General features: G+C 32.8%; 2 protein-coding genes across 6 annotated transcripts in view; both read left to right on the top strand.

Annotated features, from left to right (window-relative positions):
• LOC143245228 (glycoprotein 3-alpha-L-fucosyltransferase A-like) overlaps positions 1 to 17,833 on the top strand; it is a 524,457-nt gene that overhangs the window by 174,050 nt on the left and 332,574 nt on the right. The gene's annotated exons all lie outside the window — the stretch shown is intronic.
• Positions 1 to 17,833, top strand: part of LOC143245221 (uncharacterized) — a 44,483-nt gene that overhangs the window by 20,319 nt on the left and 6,331 nt on the right. For all 5 annotated transcript variants that reach the window (XM_076491328.1, XM_076491329.1, XM_076491327.1 and 2 more), the window contains 6 exons: positions 595 to 644; positions 929 to 1,070; positions 3,767 to 3,926; positions 6,698 to 6,750; positions 15,712 to 15,737; positions 16,268 to 16,299. In XM_076491328.1, the coding sequence (XP_076347443.1) occupies positions 595 to 644; positions 929 to 1,070; positions 3,767 to 3,926; positions 6,698 to 6,750; positions 15,712 to 15,737; positions 16,268 to 16,299 (463 nt within the window). The remainder of the gene's footprint in view (positions 1 to 594; positions 645 to 928; positions 1,071 to 3,766; positions 3,927 to 6,697; positions 6,751 to 15,711; positions 15,738 to 16,267; positions 16,300 to 17,833) is intronic.

Below are 17,833 nucleotides of genomic sequence, written 5' to 3'. Positions count from 1 at the left end.
GCGGCTAGTCATCACCACCCACCATCAACTCTTTGGATACTCTTTTACCAACGAATAGTTCGATTGATCGCACATTATAACGACCCCACGGCTGAACCATCGCGTCCCTCGGATTGCGAGTCGAGCGTCTGAACCAACTGGCCATACCGAGCCCTTGTCCACATATAAGTTCATGTAAATGCATAGAATTTTCGTTACTGTCAATGGTGCAGTGGCCCGGCATAGCCAGGTGGTTAAGGTATCCGACTTGCAATCCGAGGGTCGCGGGTTCGAATCCCCGTCACACTAAACAAGTCTCCCTTTCAGCAGTGGGGGCGTTATAATGTGACGGTAAATCCCACTATTCGTTGGTAAAAGAGTAGCCCAAGAGTTGGCGGTGGGTGGTTATGACTAGCTGCTTTCCCTCTAATCTTACACTACTAAATTAGCTAACCCTAGCGCAGATAGTTCTCGAGTAGCTTTGCGCAAAATTCAAAGACAAACAAACATACTTATTAATACTAAATTGTCAAAGAAGTTAGATGTTTATTCTGATAATAATCATTAATGTTAAAAAATGGAAAAAAATCTATTTCTTCAACTTCATTTTGATAGCAACCTCATGAAGATGTACAAGAAGAAATACCAGCTTACACACTAATAAAGTAAGTTGAAACAAAGTTTTGTTTACTAATGATACAGTTTAATTTCGTTACTTAAACAGTTTATTTTTGTATTGTTACTAAGCTGTTATTATCTTAAGTTTTGCGAACCAGTTTAGAATGGGTCATACATCATGGTGAAAATAAAGTATTGTAGATCCAACAGCAATGTTTGGACAGAGTAATACTACGACTGTTTTATCATAAAACTTTTTATATTGTTTCTAACATGTCTAGAATGATACATTTAATCGTAATTTTAAATTGGTTTACATTGTATTGCTTAGTGAGGAGTGGAATGGACCTGTTTATGGCAATCAAAGAGAAGAGACGAAATGTAAGAGAGAAGAGAATAAGCAGAGGAAAAAAGAACAGAAAAGAAAAGAGAAGGAAGATAGAGAACTGGAGAAGATGAGAAAGAAATTTTATGTAATGTTTCATATTTATTTGTATATGTAGTACTCAGTACTGAAAGTAATTACCATTTTCCTTTGTAGAATTTATGACGCAAGAGATGCACCTGTATGAAAATCACTAATTAATTAATTATAGATTAATGAGCTAATTTATTAGTTCAAAATTTAAAAATAATCATGAATTTGGAAATCGATATTTGTTTGTTAAAGTATGAATGATTGATTAATCACATTTTAGATGAATGACTTGTACACTAATGCAGTGAAGTGTTGTTGCATTTTCAAGTCGTGACACCATGGCTGATGTGTTCATCTTTTGTGTTCTTTGTTTACAATGGATTTCTGATCTCTTAATACGTACTATAATGAAGTGTAAAAATGAGATGACTGATAGCCTAAGTACTATATGCTACAGTTTTATCTAAGAAGGGATACCGGTACAATGACTTTTCTAAAATTATGATGAGTCAAAGATTCAACATCTTGAAGACAGGATCATTCAACGTTCACCACGTAAACATAAAAACAAATAATGATGAGTCAAAGACTCAACATCTTGAAGACAAGATCCTTCAGTGTTCTTCATGTAAACATAAAAATTCTCACAGAAGAACATTTGTGATATCATCTAGTGCAAAAATAACACCTTAAGCCAGGCCACAGCAATGCCCTAATCCATAAGTTTGGGGTAAGTGAAAGTTAAACTTGCACCTTAACGCTTGGTCTCCAGAAAAATGAGTTGTTCACGGGTCTCATACGTGTAAAAAAAAGTGTAGTGATTTAATTACAGGTGAAATAAAAGACAAGACATACGGTTGAAGTTCAAAGAAAGAATACGAGACTTTACATTTGTTAAATAAACTGGAAGAGTAACTGGTTATACAGGTGGAAAAACAAACTATTCCATGTGATAGGTTTATTGAAACTAAAATAAAGTACACATAATGAAAGTGAGCGAATACAATCAGTAGAAATTATATATAAAAAGGTTAACTTATGGATGAAATTTCACCAAAAGTCTTTGGTTCTTTACCAAAATAAACTTACCTCTACAAATATTAGGACTAGTTTCATGAAAATATGCTAAAACGTATTTTTACCTTGCACATTTACTCTGTATAGTTGACTAAGTAGAAAACAGGCACCTTCACTACTTAACTTGGCAGTTTAACAGATCACCTGACAACTATTCTACTAAAATATAAAAATAGAGAAAAATAGAGATGTGTTTACCAACCAGCTAAGCTACAAGAAGTAACACATTTTAATATGTCACCTTGAATGTATTTAGCATGTTGCAGACTTTCTTATAGAAATGCTTCCATCTTTTGTAGATAAGAGATGTTCTCTTGGAAGATGAAATAGCTAATATCTGTATAATACAACTGAAAACTGTGGATTTAAAAGAGAACGTTTTAACTCTGAAACCAGGTGGTCAAACTATACATATTTTCTGGAACCACTAAGAGAATAATTGACAGTTCTAAGCTTTCATCTACATTTCAAAATCAGTGTTTATTTTAAGAGAAACATGGTCTTATTTGACGAATTACATGACAAGTCATTCAGTACATTTGCAGTGGATTTAAGTGTTGATGTCCACATTCATTGAAGGGTTTCGGAAACGTTTGTCACTAAATATGGTTTATGATGAATTTAACAATTGTTCACAGTATAAACTTATAGCAGAAGTTGAAGATCATGTAACAGTTTATAAATATGACCATTAGTTGAAGATCATGTAACAGTTTATAAATATGACCATAAGTTGAAGATCATATAACAGTTTATAAATATGACCATTAGTTGAAGATCGTGTAACAGTTTATAATTATGACCATTAGTTGAAGATCATGTAACAGTGTATAAAGATGAGAGTTAGTTTGAGTTCAATCAATGATTCTTATTTTCTTCTAAGTACCAGATAAACAACAAATTCACGCAGACCTATTGAAAGCAACATGGAAGGGGGTAATCGACTAAATGTTTCTCAGGCCAACACGAAACTGGAAACATCATTCTAATTACTGTTAGCAACTTAGTATGTGAGCTGAAATAAAATTCTTTAATAACAATCTTTAATAACATTATGGATTGAAAGAAAATTATATCTTCTTTTCTTTTTATTATCGGGCCCGGCATGGCGAGGTGGGTTAAGGTATTTGACTGGTAATCTGAGGGTCGTGGGTTCGAATCCCCCATCGCACCAAAAATGCTCGCCCGTTCATCCGTGGGGGTGTTATAATTGCGATGAATCCCATTATTCATTGGTATCAGTTGTAACGTGGTTAACTTATTGTTTTACGTTCTTCTTTCTATTCACTAATGGGCCAGGTGGGTTAAGGCGTTCAACTCGTAATCTGAAAGCGCAGGTTCGAATCCCCGTCGCACCAAGCATGCTCTCACTTTCCTCCGTGGGGGCGTTATAATGTGACGGTCAATCCCACAAATCGTTGGTAAAAGAGTAGCCTAAGAGTTGGCGGTGGGTGGTAATGTCTAGCTGCCTTCTGTCTTGTCTTAAACTACTAAATTAGAGATGGTTAGCTCAGATAGCCCTCGTATAGCTTCGCGCGAAATTTAAAAAAACATACGAACATTCACTAATGATTTCTTAAAATTAGATAGATTGTAAAATATATTTTTTCCATAACTATTAATTATTGCAAGGCACTTATTTCTTACATAGTCAAATTTTGAATTGTTTTACAGATAAAAGGCAATGAAGTACCAGTGTGTTTTGGTATTGTCAGTTGTGACAGTAAAGGTGGACGATTAGACCTATCAGTTAGAAAAGGTGAACTGGTGAAAATACTCCGTATGGAAAACAATCCTACAGGAAAGTGGCTTGTTAGTAATGAACAAGGAAAGAGTAAGGATGTCTTGTCTCGTGAGAAAGAGGCAAAAATTATCACGTTTAATTACTGCTCGTATTAAGTCGTATCTAAAAGTTGACGACATTTATTGTAAATTATTATTCTCTTGACGTTTATGTTAATTAAAAAATAATCTCGTAATTAACAGTTTACAGAAACATTCTGATACGACTTTCATTACAGCTGTTTACTACTTGGTAATAATTGATTGTTTTGTTTTTTAACTTGTAATTAAAATGAGAAGAAAACTATTATTTTATTTCATATAAATATATATATATATATATATATGTTTATTTATTTATGATTAATTTATGTTTTATTATTTTTTTACAATTTAAATTTATAATTAAAAATTATAATTTAAAAAATAATAAATTATGTTTATAATTTATTATATATATATATGTCTAGTAATTCTATTACAAAGAGAGTAACTGAATAATTTTATTAATAGTGAGAAAAGCAAACATAATTGTAGTTTAATTTTATTCATAAATTGTAATAGCTATTTTTAGTTTTCATTAAATACAAATATTAATAACATATGCATTTCATAAAAGGTTGAATTACACTGTTATATTTAGAGGAATTTATATCAATTCCCAAAGCACAAATAGTGGTATACCTTGAGTAAAACGTGGTTACAAACAGGGGCGTAGATTTTTTACACCCGATGGGGGGATGATTTTCACTTATGTGAACTGTTCAATTTGTAAATTGGTAATATCTGATTACGTGAACCTGAAAGCTGTAAACATGCAGTCACAGAGTAATCTTGTTGCCACGGTACTTACATGTATACTTAGGCCTACTGACTGATACTTACGAACTATCGCTTAGATCGAAAAGCTTAGAAGCACGCCTATGTTAAAGATGTACATTTCGGTTATTGAAAAAGTCTACATCTAGGCCTAATTATGTAATTCGATTGGTAAGAACATGAGAATTAGAAGAACAAACACACAATTTGTAGGCCTGTAATGCAATAAAACAATTCAACAGACCAAACTGTAGGGGGGACTGTATGCACCATAACCCCAACCTAAAATGAAGGGGGATGCATACCTCCAATCCCCCCAGGAACTACGCCCCTGGTTACAAAGAATGGAGTAATGCAAACGTAAAGCTAAAAAGTACAACAAATCTTAATTTAGAATTGTTTTTCTACTACATATTTAAAGAAACTTCTGATCTATCAATCTTAATTTAAAAAAAATATTCTTCAACATTTGCTGCATATAATTTGATGATGTCTGGTTTTATTTGGCTGAAAGATATTTAGATCTAACACAAATATTTCCCACGTGTGTTCTTTGGTTATGGCCTTTTCAAAGATGATTTTACAATTATTGTTTTCCACACAGCTAGAATTAAGTCCTAAAATAATTCAAAATATATTTTAATATGAAAAAGAGATGATAACAGTCAGATAAGGTTTGTAGAATTGATTATTATATGTTCCATTTACTTTCAGTTGCTAGATTAAGAAAGGCGAAGAACTGAATAATGAAATCACCCTCCTTAAAGAGGTGTATTTTGTTACAGATGCATGTTCTATTAGCATATCCATAAAACTTAAAGTAATTCATAATATTTTGCACTTGTATCATTAAAAAATGAATGAACCTTATGATGTTTAAAACCTAGTTTAAAGTGTGTTGCACAGTAAAATAAATTATTTTGTACTACAGTTTTATTGCAAATTTGTGTGTATGCGTGAGTATATATATATATATAGGTTGTCTAGAAATAAATGTTGGAATTCTCACATGACATATAGAAATTAAATAATGAGTAACTTATCGTTGGTCGGTTGGTTTAATACAACGTCTGTCGGTTAAAAGTGTTTAAATTTTCAGCTGTTTTACCCCAACTCAGAGTTGAGTTTCGTAGCACCCCAGGCAGCATGGACAAGAATGGCTTTCATCTGATTTTCTTCTACGACTTCAAATATGGATGAAAAGCTAACGAATCTATAAGGAACATCAACCAGGCATTTGACGATGAATGTGTTACTCAACGTACAATACAGCGTTGGTTCCAAAGGTTTCGACATGGAGATGAAAGTCTTGAAGCCCACGATGGTCGTGGGTGGAAGCTATTCTTAGATGAAAACACATTAAGGGAAGCAATTGAGACGGAACCTCGTACAATAGTACATGAGTTTGTAGAAAAGCTAAGCACAAGCAAATCAAGCTTTGTCAGCCACGTGAGTGCGATTAAAGAGACAAAAGTTGGATAAGTGGATTCCACATGAGCTTTCTGAAGATCAACAAAGTCGATGTTATGAGACCTGTCAAGGTTGATGCTCCAAAAATTGAACGAATTGGGAATCGAGGTTCTGCCTAATCCACCTTATTTTCAAGACCTTTCCCCTACATATTTTATTTTTTCAAGTACTTTGACAACTTTTTGAACAATAAATACTTTCAAAATCAGGTGGCTGCTGAAGAAACTTTCAGAGAGTTCACTGTTCTTAGAAACTCTGATTTCTACAGCAGAGGCATAAGCAACATCGTTTCACGTTGCCAAAAGTGTGTTGAATCAAATTTTGCTCACTTTGATTAAAGCATGTTTTAAAAAACTGGTTCATACTTTTCCATAGTTCGCAGTTCAAATACAACATTTATTTTTGGATAACCTGATAGATAGATAAATTTACCTAATATGGGTTTAAACTACAGTTGTTGTTTTTTTATATCAATTTGCCATATTTAGTTGATTCATTACTTAAAATGGTTTATTATGAAATTTTTGTTTTCAGTTGGATATGTGGAACTGACAAGCATTCAGATTGAAGAAAGTTCAAATAAATCTGTAAGTTTGTTCTCTTTAGTGGTTGGCATGTCAGAAATTTTCTACAAATATTCTGGGAGCTGATTTTCAGTATATTATTTGTCATTACCCACTGGATCACCAAGATAAACTTATTTGTTTTTACCCACTGAATCAGTAAGATAATCTTATTTTCTATATCCGTCAGGAATCTCAACAGAAAACTAAGTTACATAAAACAATTTGGCTTCTTATAAAATGTCTGATACAAAACAATAATTCTTATTATTCATTTATAAAGTATTTCTGCTGAATTTAATTATTTTTATATTTTTGTAAATAAGGTGATTTTTTATGGAACAACACTATAATGTATTGTTATTTGTAACCCAAAAGAGTATAATAAACATAAAATATAGTATAATCTAATGCAAATTAAATTATAATTAACCCAATATATTAATGCTCTGTAATGAAATAATTTTATTTAATGTAATTGGGTAGGTCTTGCCCCAAACTCAGAATCTAAAACATTCATTGTATCATTGAGAAATAAAGAAACTGTAATGCCTGGATTATTATTAATTATTTTAAACAATTGATATTAATGAACATAAATGTTAGTGCCAACTTTGTTAATTTTTATTAATTATCTTAAGTAATTAATATTAATGAACATAAATTTCAGTGCCTACTTTGTTTATTTTTATTAATTATCTTAAAGAGTTGATATTAACGAGTTTAAATTTTAGTGCCTACTTTGTTAATTTTTATTAATTATTTTAAATAATTTATATTAATGAACATAAATTTTAGTGCCTACTTTGTTAATTTTTATTAATTATTTTAAATAATTTATATTAATGAACATAAATTTTAGTGCCTACTTTTGTTAAATCGTTTACTCCGCTGTTTCCAGTTTAAACTAATATAAATTTGCTAAACCTAAATATAAAACCTCATCAATTCTTTTACCGCTATCATTATTTATAACCCTTTATTAGTATTTCAAATTATTTTAACATATAATCATTTTATTTTAAATTTGATAAAAAACACACATTTCATTTTAGTTATATCAACAGTTTATTTTCAAAAATACCAATTTTCTATTGTTTGCAAATTACTTTTCATTTGAAATTTTTATTTTTCTATATTAGCAGAGCTAAACGTTAATGATATATTATCGACAAAGACAGAAGATGTACATTTAATTTTAGATCACATAAATCATTTACGTACAGTACAGTGGAAACGTGATGAAACAAAGTAAAAAATTAGATTTCAGGCTACTTTCAAAGAATAATGGTAGGTAAATCACAGTTGAAATCTCAAAATTGTAATAATCTTTATATTTGGTAAAACAGAAACTCAGTGGAAACGCCTAAGTTCAGCAAACAGATAATATCTTGTGTGTTCCCTCTTGTCTTAATAACTGCAGACAGTTTTTTAGGCATTTTTGCAACATATTTATTCAAAGTGTCCTTTGGGATCTTACAACAAATGCCACTAATACATGACCTTAAAATTTCTTTGAAAGTTACTTTTGATTTGTCTAGTCTTTGATCTGTTAAATTCCAGATCTTCTTAACTTTATTGAGATCGAAGCTCCAGGACGGCCATTATATCATTTCAATTTCTCCAGCAGCCTCGTTCTTAGCTAAGAAATTTCTGCATGAGTTTGATGATGTTTATGGGCACTAAATGTAAACTAATGGCACTTTTACTAGTCCATTATTCTATCTGTTTTGCAAATCTCTTCTGTTGCCTCGGTAGAAAAACACTCGCAAACCATCACACTGCCTCACACATGCTTTATCATAAATGCTATGCATTGAGGTAAATATCTCTCACCTTTCTTCCTTCAGACATACAACCTATATTTTGAATCAGATATTTCAAACTTGAGCTCATCCATCCATAACATCCTTGTCCAATCATGAACAGTCCAGGTTTTGTACTTTTAAGCACATTTCAACCTCATGAAAATATATAGATATTGAAGAAAGAGTTTATTTAACTGGTACATGATCAAGTATTCCATTCTTGTTGGGTCTTCTTGACACTATGGGTCTGAACACTTCCCTTTCATTTGACAAATGGTCGTTTAACTCATGCTTGAGATCAGTGTCAGTTTCTTTCTGTCCCAAAGCTGCAAAACAAAGATACATGAGTGTCATTGAGTTTATACATTCTGTCTCTTTCCTTCCTATTTTCAAATTTAACTGTTATGGTCACATGATCTAGGGTGTATTTTACAGTATTTGGGGGAGTATTTCAAGTCTACAGCAATTTGTGAGAGCGTCCAACCAGGATCAAGTAAAACTTTTATTGAACTCTGTTATATTGACAATTCTCTATGCTTTTTGGGCCATGACGTCACAAAAAATTAATATATATTGTTAAAAACTGTTTTTATCAAGGTTTATTTGTGTTATTAAATTTATTTCTTCTAGCATATACCGATACCACATTCTGGCTTCTTGTTAGCTTCCTTCTGTATAGTTAAGACAATGCATGGGATACCATGACAGTTATTTTGGACCCTAAGTATGAACAGTACGTTCATTCGAGAAGAACCCTTATGACATGCCCTTGGTACAATTATAAGGGAATTCAATTCTCAACAGGTATCAGTGAAACATTACCATAATGTTGTAATTTATATTATGTAATGACACAGAAGAACTGGCCTTTTAAAATAATGACAAAATATTAGAAAGAATGTCCTAATACTTTTGCACAGTACTACATGATGTAAAAACATGTATCATAGTACAAAATTCTGTGAGAAACATACATTATTATGTTCATATCACTAAAGCCATTATTTGTTTTTACAATTAGCATTTTAAATAAATCTAAACCATTTTCATGTAATACCATAAAAGTGATAATATTACATTTCAGGTTATAATATTTGATGCAATACTGTATCAAATATATTCCATAAATCCAAAACTACCCTTAGTGTTTTTATCATTATCTGAAGACTAAAAATATTTTGTTAGGAACGCAACAATGTCCCTATAGTATCTAAAAATATTTTGTTAGGAACATAACAATGTCCTTACAGTACCTAAAAATATTTTGTTAGGAACATAACAATGTCCTTACAGTACCTAAAAATATTTTGTTAGGAACATAACAATGTCCTTACAGTACCTAAAAATATTTTGTTAGTAATGTAAAAATGTCCCTACAGAATCTAACCAATCCCTAAATCCATATTAACTTTAAAAAAAAAAAAGAATAATATTTATTTGAATATTTATTTAACCTTGTTGTCACTCACTGCTTTAACATTTTAAAAGACGTTGATAAGAGTGAAGTAAACATGTGGTTTACATAATTATTCTTATCACTTCTCCTGTGTCTTGGAATTGTGAGAGCTTCTTGTAGCTCCTGTGGAAAAAACATTTCCCATATAATACATAAATCATAAATAGATACCAATTGTTCTATGATAAATTTATGCATTATCGCTATTCTTACCGAAATTTCGTTATTCCCTGGAATTTTTATTTTTCAGACTCATAATCATAGATTTAACATGGTCATTACATCTAGGAAATAAAAACAAGCAGCCACTGTTTCTATATGTATTAAAGGTTTTACGTAGTTCGTTATAAGTTTGTCTTATAATATTTAACTTTAATTATAAATCATTTGTTAATGCCACATGGTAATTATGTGTTGGTATTATTTTTCATACTTACTAAGTATACGTTTTGTTCTCTAAGGTGTTTTATCTATACCTAAAATGTGTTGGTTTTCCTATCTGGTTACTGCATTTATATAACATTAAAATATTTTTTAAAATATTATGTTAAAATTCTCATTAGCCTAATTTGTTTAATCTAAAAATCAATGTTTGTATTGCTATTACTGTTCACATTTTTTATCTTATAGTTTCATCATATTATTACAGTAATTTATAATTTGTTTAAGAACTCATTAAGCCTAAAAAGCCATTGTAAGAACACCAACATCATTTCGGATTCGTTTCATTTTTTAAAGGTATTATCAAACACGGTTACTTCTACAAATCCATTATATTGTTAACAGATATAAAACAGTTTACATCTAACTAATACTGTTAATACTTTATTTTATATCCATATCTAACTCACAATTACTAGACCTACTTTATTATCCATTTTTTTTTATTTTGTCAATTCAGTGTGTTCAAATTTATCCCCAAAATTTCTTACATTTGTGTTATATTTGTGTTGAATTATTTCTGCAAAAATAAAATAGAAAATTCCATTTATCTTTCATCTGAGCAAACTGAATCTTTCACACTTTTGTTTGATAAATATACTGAAATTCTCCTCCCTTATGTTTCATCACAAATTAAATCATATTTGCTGATTTTTCTTATAATAAAAAGTGTTCTTCTTTTCAGTCACAAAAATTTTAAAATTTGCCATCTTTTTAAAATTTTCTTGCTTTGTATAATTATTGTTCTAATATGAATGTTAGATTTTCATTCCAGTAATTATTACATATTGTTAAAATTTGAATCATTGTTGATACTTATATTTTCCTTTTTATTTTCTATCAGCTGGTTATGTGTTAACACTTGGTCCGGCATGGCCGGGTTGGGTAAGGCGTTCGACTCGTATTCTAAGGGTTGCGGGTTCGAATCCCCGTCGCACCAAATATGCTCGCCCTTTCAGCCGTGGGGGCGTTATAATGTTACGGTCAATCCCACTATTCGTTGGTAAAAGAGCAGCCTAAGAGTTGGCGGTGGGTGGTGATAACTAGCTGCCTTCCCTCTAGTTTTACACTGCTAAATTAGGGACGGCTAGCGTAGATTGCCCTCGTGAAGCTTTGCGCGAAATTCAAAACGTGTGTTTCTGTGTGTTTTCTTATAGCAAAGCCACATCGGGCTATCTGCTGAGCCCACCGAGGGGAATCGAACCCCTGATGTTAACGTTGTTAACCCGTAGACTTACCTCTGTACTAACAGGGGCCAAATTCAAAACAAACCAAACCCTATCTGTTAACAGTTTTTGTTCTATATACAGTTAATGTTTCAACTTTTACAAATTATTATAAACATCTTATTAGCGATTTTTAAACGGTTTCTTTTCTTGATTTTTTGATACGCCAGTTACTTCCAAATTTGTACTTCTTGAATATTTATTAAATTCACAAACTTTCTGTTTAATTGATTTCAACTCTTTACTTAATTGTACATTTTTAATTGACTGTTAATGTTTTATCTCATTTATTTTTCCTATCACTTCTACTTCAATATGTATAAACTCACCAATTTTAGTTAATGAATATTAATTGTTTGTTTTTTTCAGATATTACTCTTTATTTCCACTGTCACACTTTTTATACCTTATATATGTATTGGTTTGGTTTATTTTAAATTTCGTCCAAAGCTACACAAGGGCTTTCTGCGCAAGCCGTCCATAATTTAACAGTGTAAAACTAGAGGGAAAGCAGCTAGTCATCACCACCCAACGCCAACTCTCTGGCTACTCTTTTACCAACGAATAGTGGGATTCACCACCACATTTTAACGCCCCTACGGCTGAACGGGCGATCGATGTCTGATGTAATGGGGATTCGAACCCGCGATCCTCGGGTATTTCTTTAGCATGCCACAAGCTTGCTGTTTCCTCTATTGTAATCAAATGAATCCAACGTGTCTTTCATGTAAATCATCTTGCATCATCTCTCCACTAGTAGAAGCATGGTACACTTATATGGTCCGTATGAATTCCTCTATGCAATTTCATCAAACTGTCACTTCTGGTTTGGCAATGTCTGTACTCAGATACCTTTCTTTTTCTCTTTCAATTTGAACTGCAGTTGTTTCTCAAAGTGTCTATAATTTTCTTGAACGTTACATTTATTCTAATTAATTCTAGTTGCCTCTATTTAGTACATTTGCTTTTGAATTCTGAAGTCAATGCTTCAGATGTGGACAATCTGATGGGAGATTTGTTTACATCTAGTCACAAGGAGATTAAATGTTACATGGGCCAACCTCTATCTCCAGACATTGTCCCACTTCCTTCTGAAACTGTGCAGATTAATGAGGAACATGCTTGTATGTTGCCATCTCTTGAATTTGCCTCCTTTCTCATACCTTTCCTGATATTTTGTTCGGTCTTCCACAATATTTTCCACTCCATTTCTCTTGTATGTAACGTTTTATCCCTCTCTGCTATTTCTTATGACCCACATCCCACCTTACTTTGCAAACGTTCTTACCACTCCTATTTGTTTTTTTCCCATCCATGACATCCAGGTCCATGCCATACAATTCACCTCTCAGTTGGATCAGTTTACCCTCGCTATCATTGTGCATATTGTTCTTATCTCGACAAGCCTCTGTTGAATTCTTTTTTATCCATTTAGAGGGCGGACTTCTTATTTTCTTTTAATTTAACTCATGCACAACTGCATACATCTTATTCGCATGACTCATTTTGTCGTATCTTTTTCACAATTCATCTCCTGTCTGTAGCTTTTCACAGAAATCCCGAGGGGTTTTCTGGAGACATCCGCTCCTTCTTTACTTCAATTTTGGCTTGTTTCTTGTCTTTAGCTCTGGCGTTACATTCATGGTTTCTCTGTTATTGGGACTATCTGAGTCGGGATGCTGTATTATCAAGAACCCATTTATTTGCACCTTATCACTGGAATTCATGTATGACTCTGTTTGTACAGTGTTTCATCTTCAATACAGACCCAGAATCTTTAGCATCTCGGATGGCATCACTTAAACAACAGTTTACCATTTCCTATTTGTTAGTTTATTTGTTTCAGTTGGAGCCAACTGTGGAACTAATTCCAGTTTCTAGTTCTTATTAATCCATTCATTCTTCTCAAGGTATCACAGGTTGTTATATCCCTCGATGACGCATTTGTTGCCAATAGTTCAGATACTACATGATAGAAGTTCAACTTATGGCTTTGCTTCATCAATGATGTTTTTTCATCAACAATGTTTGGGCTTTTCCAGTTTTTTGGAAGGATTTGAGATCATATTTCTTGACACTCCTCTTTTGCTCCTGTACCCATTTTTTTCTCTTCACCTCAGGATTCTATTTTGTCAGCACTTGTCAGAGTCGGTTCTTGACGTCCTCACTTAACAGGATATCGAACCTGTTGTCCGTCATTCCATTTTCTGTTCCCAGGAAAACTGGGAACTAGAGGCCTATCATTGATATGTCCCGCCTATATCATTTCATTTATATTTCTTGTTTTGGCATAGAGTTTTATCTCACATTCTTTGGTCGTTTTCTTCAGGTTTATGGGTTTCCAAGATGGACATTCCCAATGCTTACCTCATATTCCCATCTCAGCATGATCTCGTGCATATCTTTGGTTTGTCCATCACAGGGTGGTGTATCAGTTTTGCGCCCTATTCTTTAGGCTAACTTCTGCATCTTATGTTTTATATTGGATGGTCAGAGGTTTTACTCATCGTTTTTCATGCAATGGGCTGCATTTCCATTATTACATATATTAATGGATTCCTCTTGTTCATTCTGACTGGGAGTTACCCAGGCATACTTGTCAACCCCTTCATGTGGTTGCTTGGGTAGGCTGGTGAATCAAATCAGAAAAGTCCCACCCAATGTCTTGTTCATTTGGGTGTCTTTTTTTCAACACTCACCTCAGTCATACCCAAACTTTTCTCTAACTCTGTTCTAAGAAATAGTTCGTTTGTCACGCCCTATCTTCTCACCCACTTTCTGAATGCAATGTTCTATCACTTTTGAGGATGTGATCTTCTATGACACTGCTGGACTACCACACATGCATTCCCTATAGGGATCCAACACTGTCAACGATGAATCTTTGTCTTGATCTCTTGGATGCTCTAATTACATTTTTTTCTTCTCTAGCTGACAATATGATTTGGTGGTTCGACAAAACTCGCACGTTGTTGGGAGTCTCGTTTTCTACTCCTTGTCGGAATTTACTGCTGTTTACAGATGTATCCCTTCAGGACTTGGGAGCGTGAGTCGATTGCCAGGAGGCTTCAGGTTGTTGGTTTTTAGAGAAACAGTCGTTGCATATTAATATCATTTAGTTTCTAGCTATATTTAGGGCTTTGCATTATTTCCACTCTCTAATCAGAAAGTATTTGGAATTTGGTAATTGGAATAGCTTTTAATTTCCTGGCTTGAGATGAAGACAGTATGATCCTCATCCAACCCTTCTATGATTGTCAGTAGCTGTGAGGATGTTTTGGATATAGCTAACTTACCAAGTATGGACCACTGCATCCTAACCACTCTACAATAAAAGGCACATACTCATGCACCCACTTTTTACACATTTTACACATGTGTGAAGAATATACTTGGCTCAGAAATGTGCAGTTCCCCTCTTCTGATGTGGCTTGTCATATAAGGAGGTATCCTTCAGATGCTTTCAGGGAGTACTACCGTTGTTCCCTCACATCAGGCTATCCTTCTAATTAATGTGGGATTCTAGGTAATCTTGAAAGAAGAGGGAAACACCATATCGGAAGTAATAATTTTCATATGCCAGAAATGTATTTCTGATAGGAACCTTTCTCCAATCACACTTCCTCCCTACTTTTCTAGTTCTTCTGTTTTCTGCAAAACATCGAAGTGCTAGGTTGGTAGAAACTCATGGAGGGAGTTATATGTATCACGTAAGTGTACTATGCTTCTATCGGTTAAGAAGTGACGTATAATGATTTACATGAGACACACGTTGGAATCACTTGATTCCAGTACAGAAAACAGAAGGCTTGTGACATATGTAAAAAAGAAGTTTGCATATAGGGGGAGCAATGAATGAAAACAGTTAATCTTGTGAGTAGAGAGAAGTACACATTGGAAATACATTTTTAGCATATACATATTTCAACTTTGTAGTTAAATGAACCAAATAGAAGTTTATCGTAAACGTTTAATTCTGATATCTATGTGTGTTTTAATGCATTTCTCTCATTTACTAATTGTAATTGCAGTTTGATCTTGTTCGTTATTTCAGGTGATGATAGCAGACCAGAGTATGGAGTAAGTTTTTAAATTCAGTGACTTACAAATATGTCTGTTTGTTTCTTCTTAGTTTTCCTTTTGCTATAAATTCATTTTTACCAATATTTATAACTGGCAATCATTCTTCGTAAGATTAAAAATAGTGAAAATGGTTTCCTTGTTGTTAATCAATATACAGACCTGTCTTTTAAACTTTCCTTCTATTCACATGTCAAAAAGTTAAAATTATAAAAACAATTTATTACAAGAATTTCTTATTATTAAGATTTAAATAAATACACTTGTGTATCTTACTTCCTCAAAACTGTCAAATGTGAAATTTATAATAATATTTTTTTAAATGTCATGAATAACTGTTAAGAATGATGTTTTAAATTAAAATTACTTTAGGTACGCAATAGGACTTCCAAAGCTAATTCAAAATATATTGTTTTAGTTTGTAAATATGCCATAAAATATGAAAATTTAAATTATTTCAGATGTGAATTAATATTTCAACAGTTCATAAGTGAATAGATTTTTATTAAAACTTTGTTTCTTTTGAACAGTGAAGAACTGTACCATGATGTTGAGATAGAAGGTTTGTGGTTTTTGAATACTTTAAACTGTGGTATGCACAGTTTACATCCTGCAGGTTATGAATGTATGAATATTTTAGTTCATAATCAGAGTCTAAAATCACATTTTAAAAGTTGTGTTCCATGTAAAATACACTTATGTACGTGTATTTGTTTATTTCATGTATATTGTATAATATTTCATTTTTGGTTGTGTAAGGAAATAAATACACAAAAACAGTTCCAGATCTTTCACTATCATTTGTTTAAACTTTTCTGAAGACAATTCTTTAATAGTGGTGTAAAAAAAAATTAAACTTGCAGAAAGTAACTTAATACCTGTATGAGCTGTTATTTCTATACAGATTAACTTGGTAATGATAATTTGTGATATATGAAAAGATAAATATACGTGACTAAGAACTTGCTTCACGTACTAATGCCATCCTTGACACGTGACCTGAAACTTGTTACCAAAACATTATATCAGAGTATATTAAAATACACCCCTCCTTATGTATATACAAAATACACACACAACACTAAAACTCAGATAGGTGCAGGTCGTATTTTTTTCAAGTCATCCTTTCTTTGTGATAGTTTTTATTACATTATGTGTTTTTGTCCACTGTACTGGATCACTGCTGTGTTACAGATTTTGTGTTTTTGTCTACCGTACTGGATCACTGCTGTGTTACAGATTACGTGTTTTTGTCTACCGTACTGGATCACTGCTGTGTTACAGATTACGTGTTTTTGTCTACTGTACTGGATAACTGCTGTGTTACAGATTACGTGTTTTTGTCTACCGTACTGGATAACTGCTGTGTTACAGATTACGTGTTTTTGTCTACCGTACTGGATAACTGCTGTGTTACAGATTACGTGTTTTTGTCTACCGTACTGGATCACTGCTGTGTTACAGATTTTGTGTTTTTGTCTACCGTACTGGATAACTGCTGTGTTACAGATTACGTGTTTTTGTCTACCGTACTGGATAACTGCTGCGTTACAGATTACGTGTTTTTCTCTACCGTACTGAATCACTGCTGTGTTACAGATTACGTGTTTTTGTCTACCGTACTGGATAACTGCTGCGTTACAGATTACGTGTTTTTCTCTACCGTACTGAATCACTGCTGTGTTACAGATTACGTGTTTTTGTCTACAGTACTGGATCACTGTTGTTTTACAGATTACGTGTTTTTGTCTACCGTACTGGATCACTGCTGTTTCCCAGATGACGTGTTTTTGTCTACCGTACTGGATCACTGCTGTTTCACAGATTACGTGTTTTTGTCTACCGTACTGAATCACTGCTATGTTACAGATTACGTGTTTTTGTCTACCGTACTGAATCACTGCTGTGTTACAGATTACGTGTTTTTGTCTACCGTACTGTATCACTGTCTTTTTTGAGGTCTTTCTGTGGTTCCTGACAATGAAAAAGTATTATTAGCTCTGTGATTCTCTTAAAAGTGACAAATGAGAAACATTTATGTAAAAGCCCATGTGTATACAATAGAGACTGAATGAATAATCATTTGTTATACAGAC

This window comes from Tachypleus tridentatus, chromosome 2, assembly GCF_004210375.1.
Source record: "Tachypleus tridentatus isolate NWPU-2018 chromosome 2, ASM421037v1, whole genome shotgun sequence".
Classification (NCBI taxonomy): Eukaryota; Metazoa; Arthropoda; class Merostomata; order Xiphosura; family Limulidae; genus Tachypleus; species Tachypleus tridentatus.
This window is presented reverse-complemented; position numbering and strand designations above follow the sequence as displayed.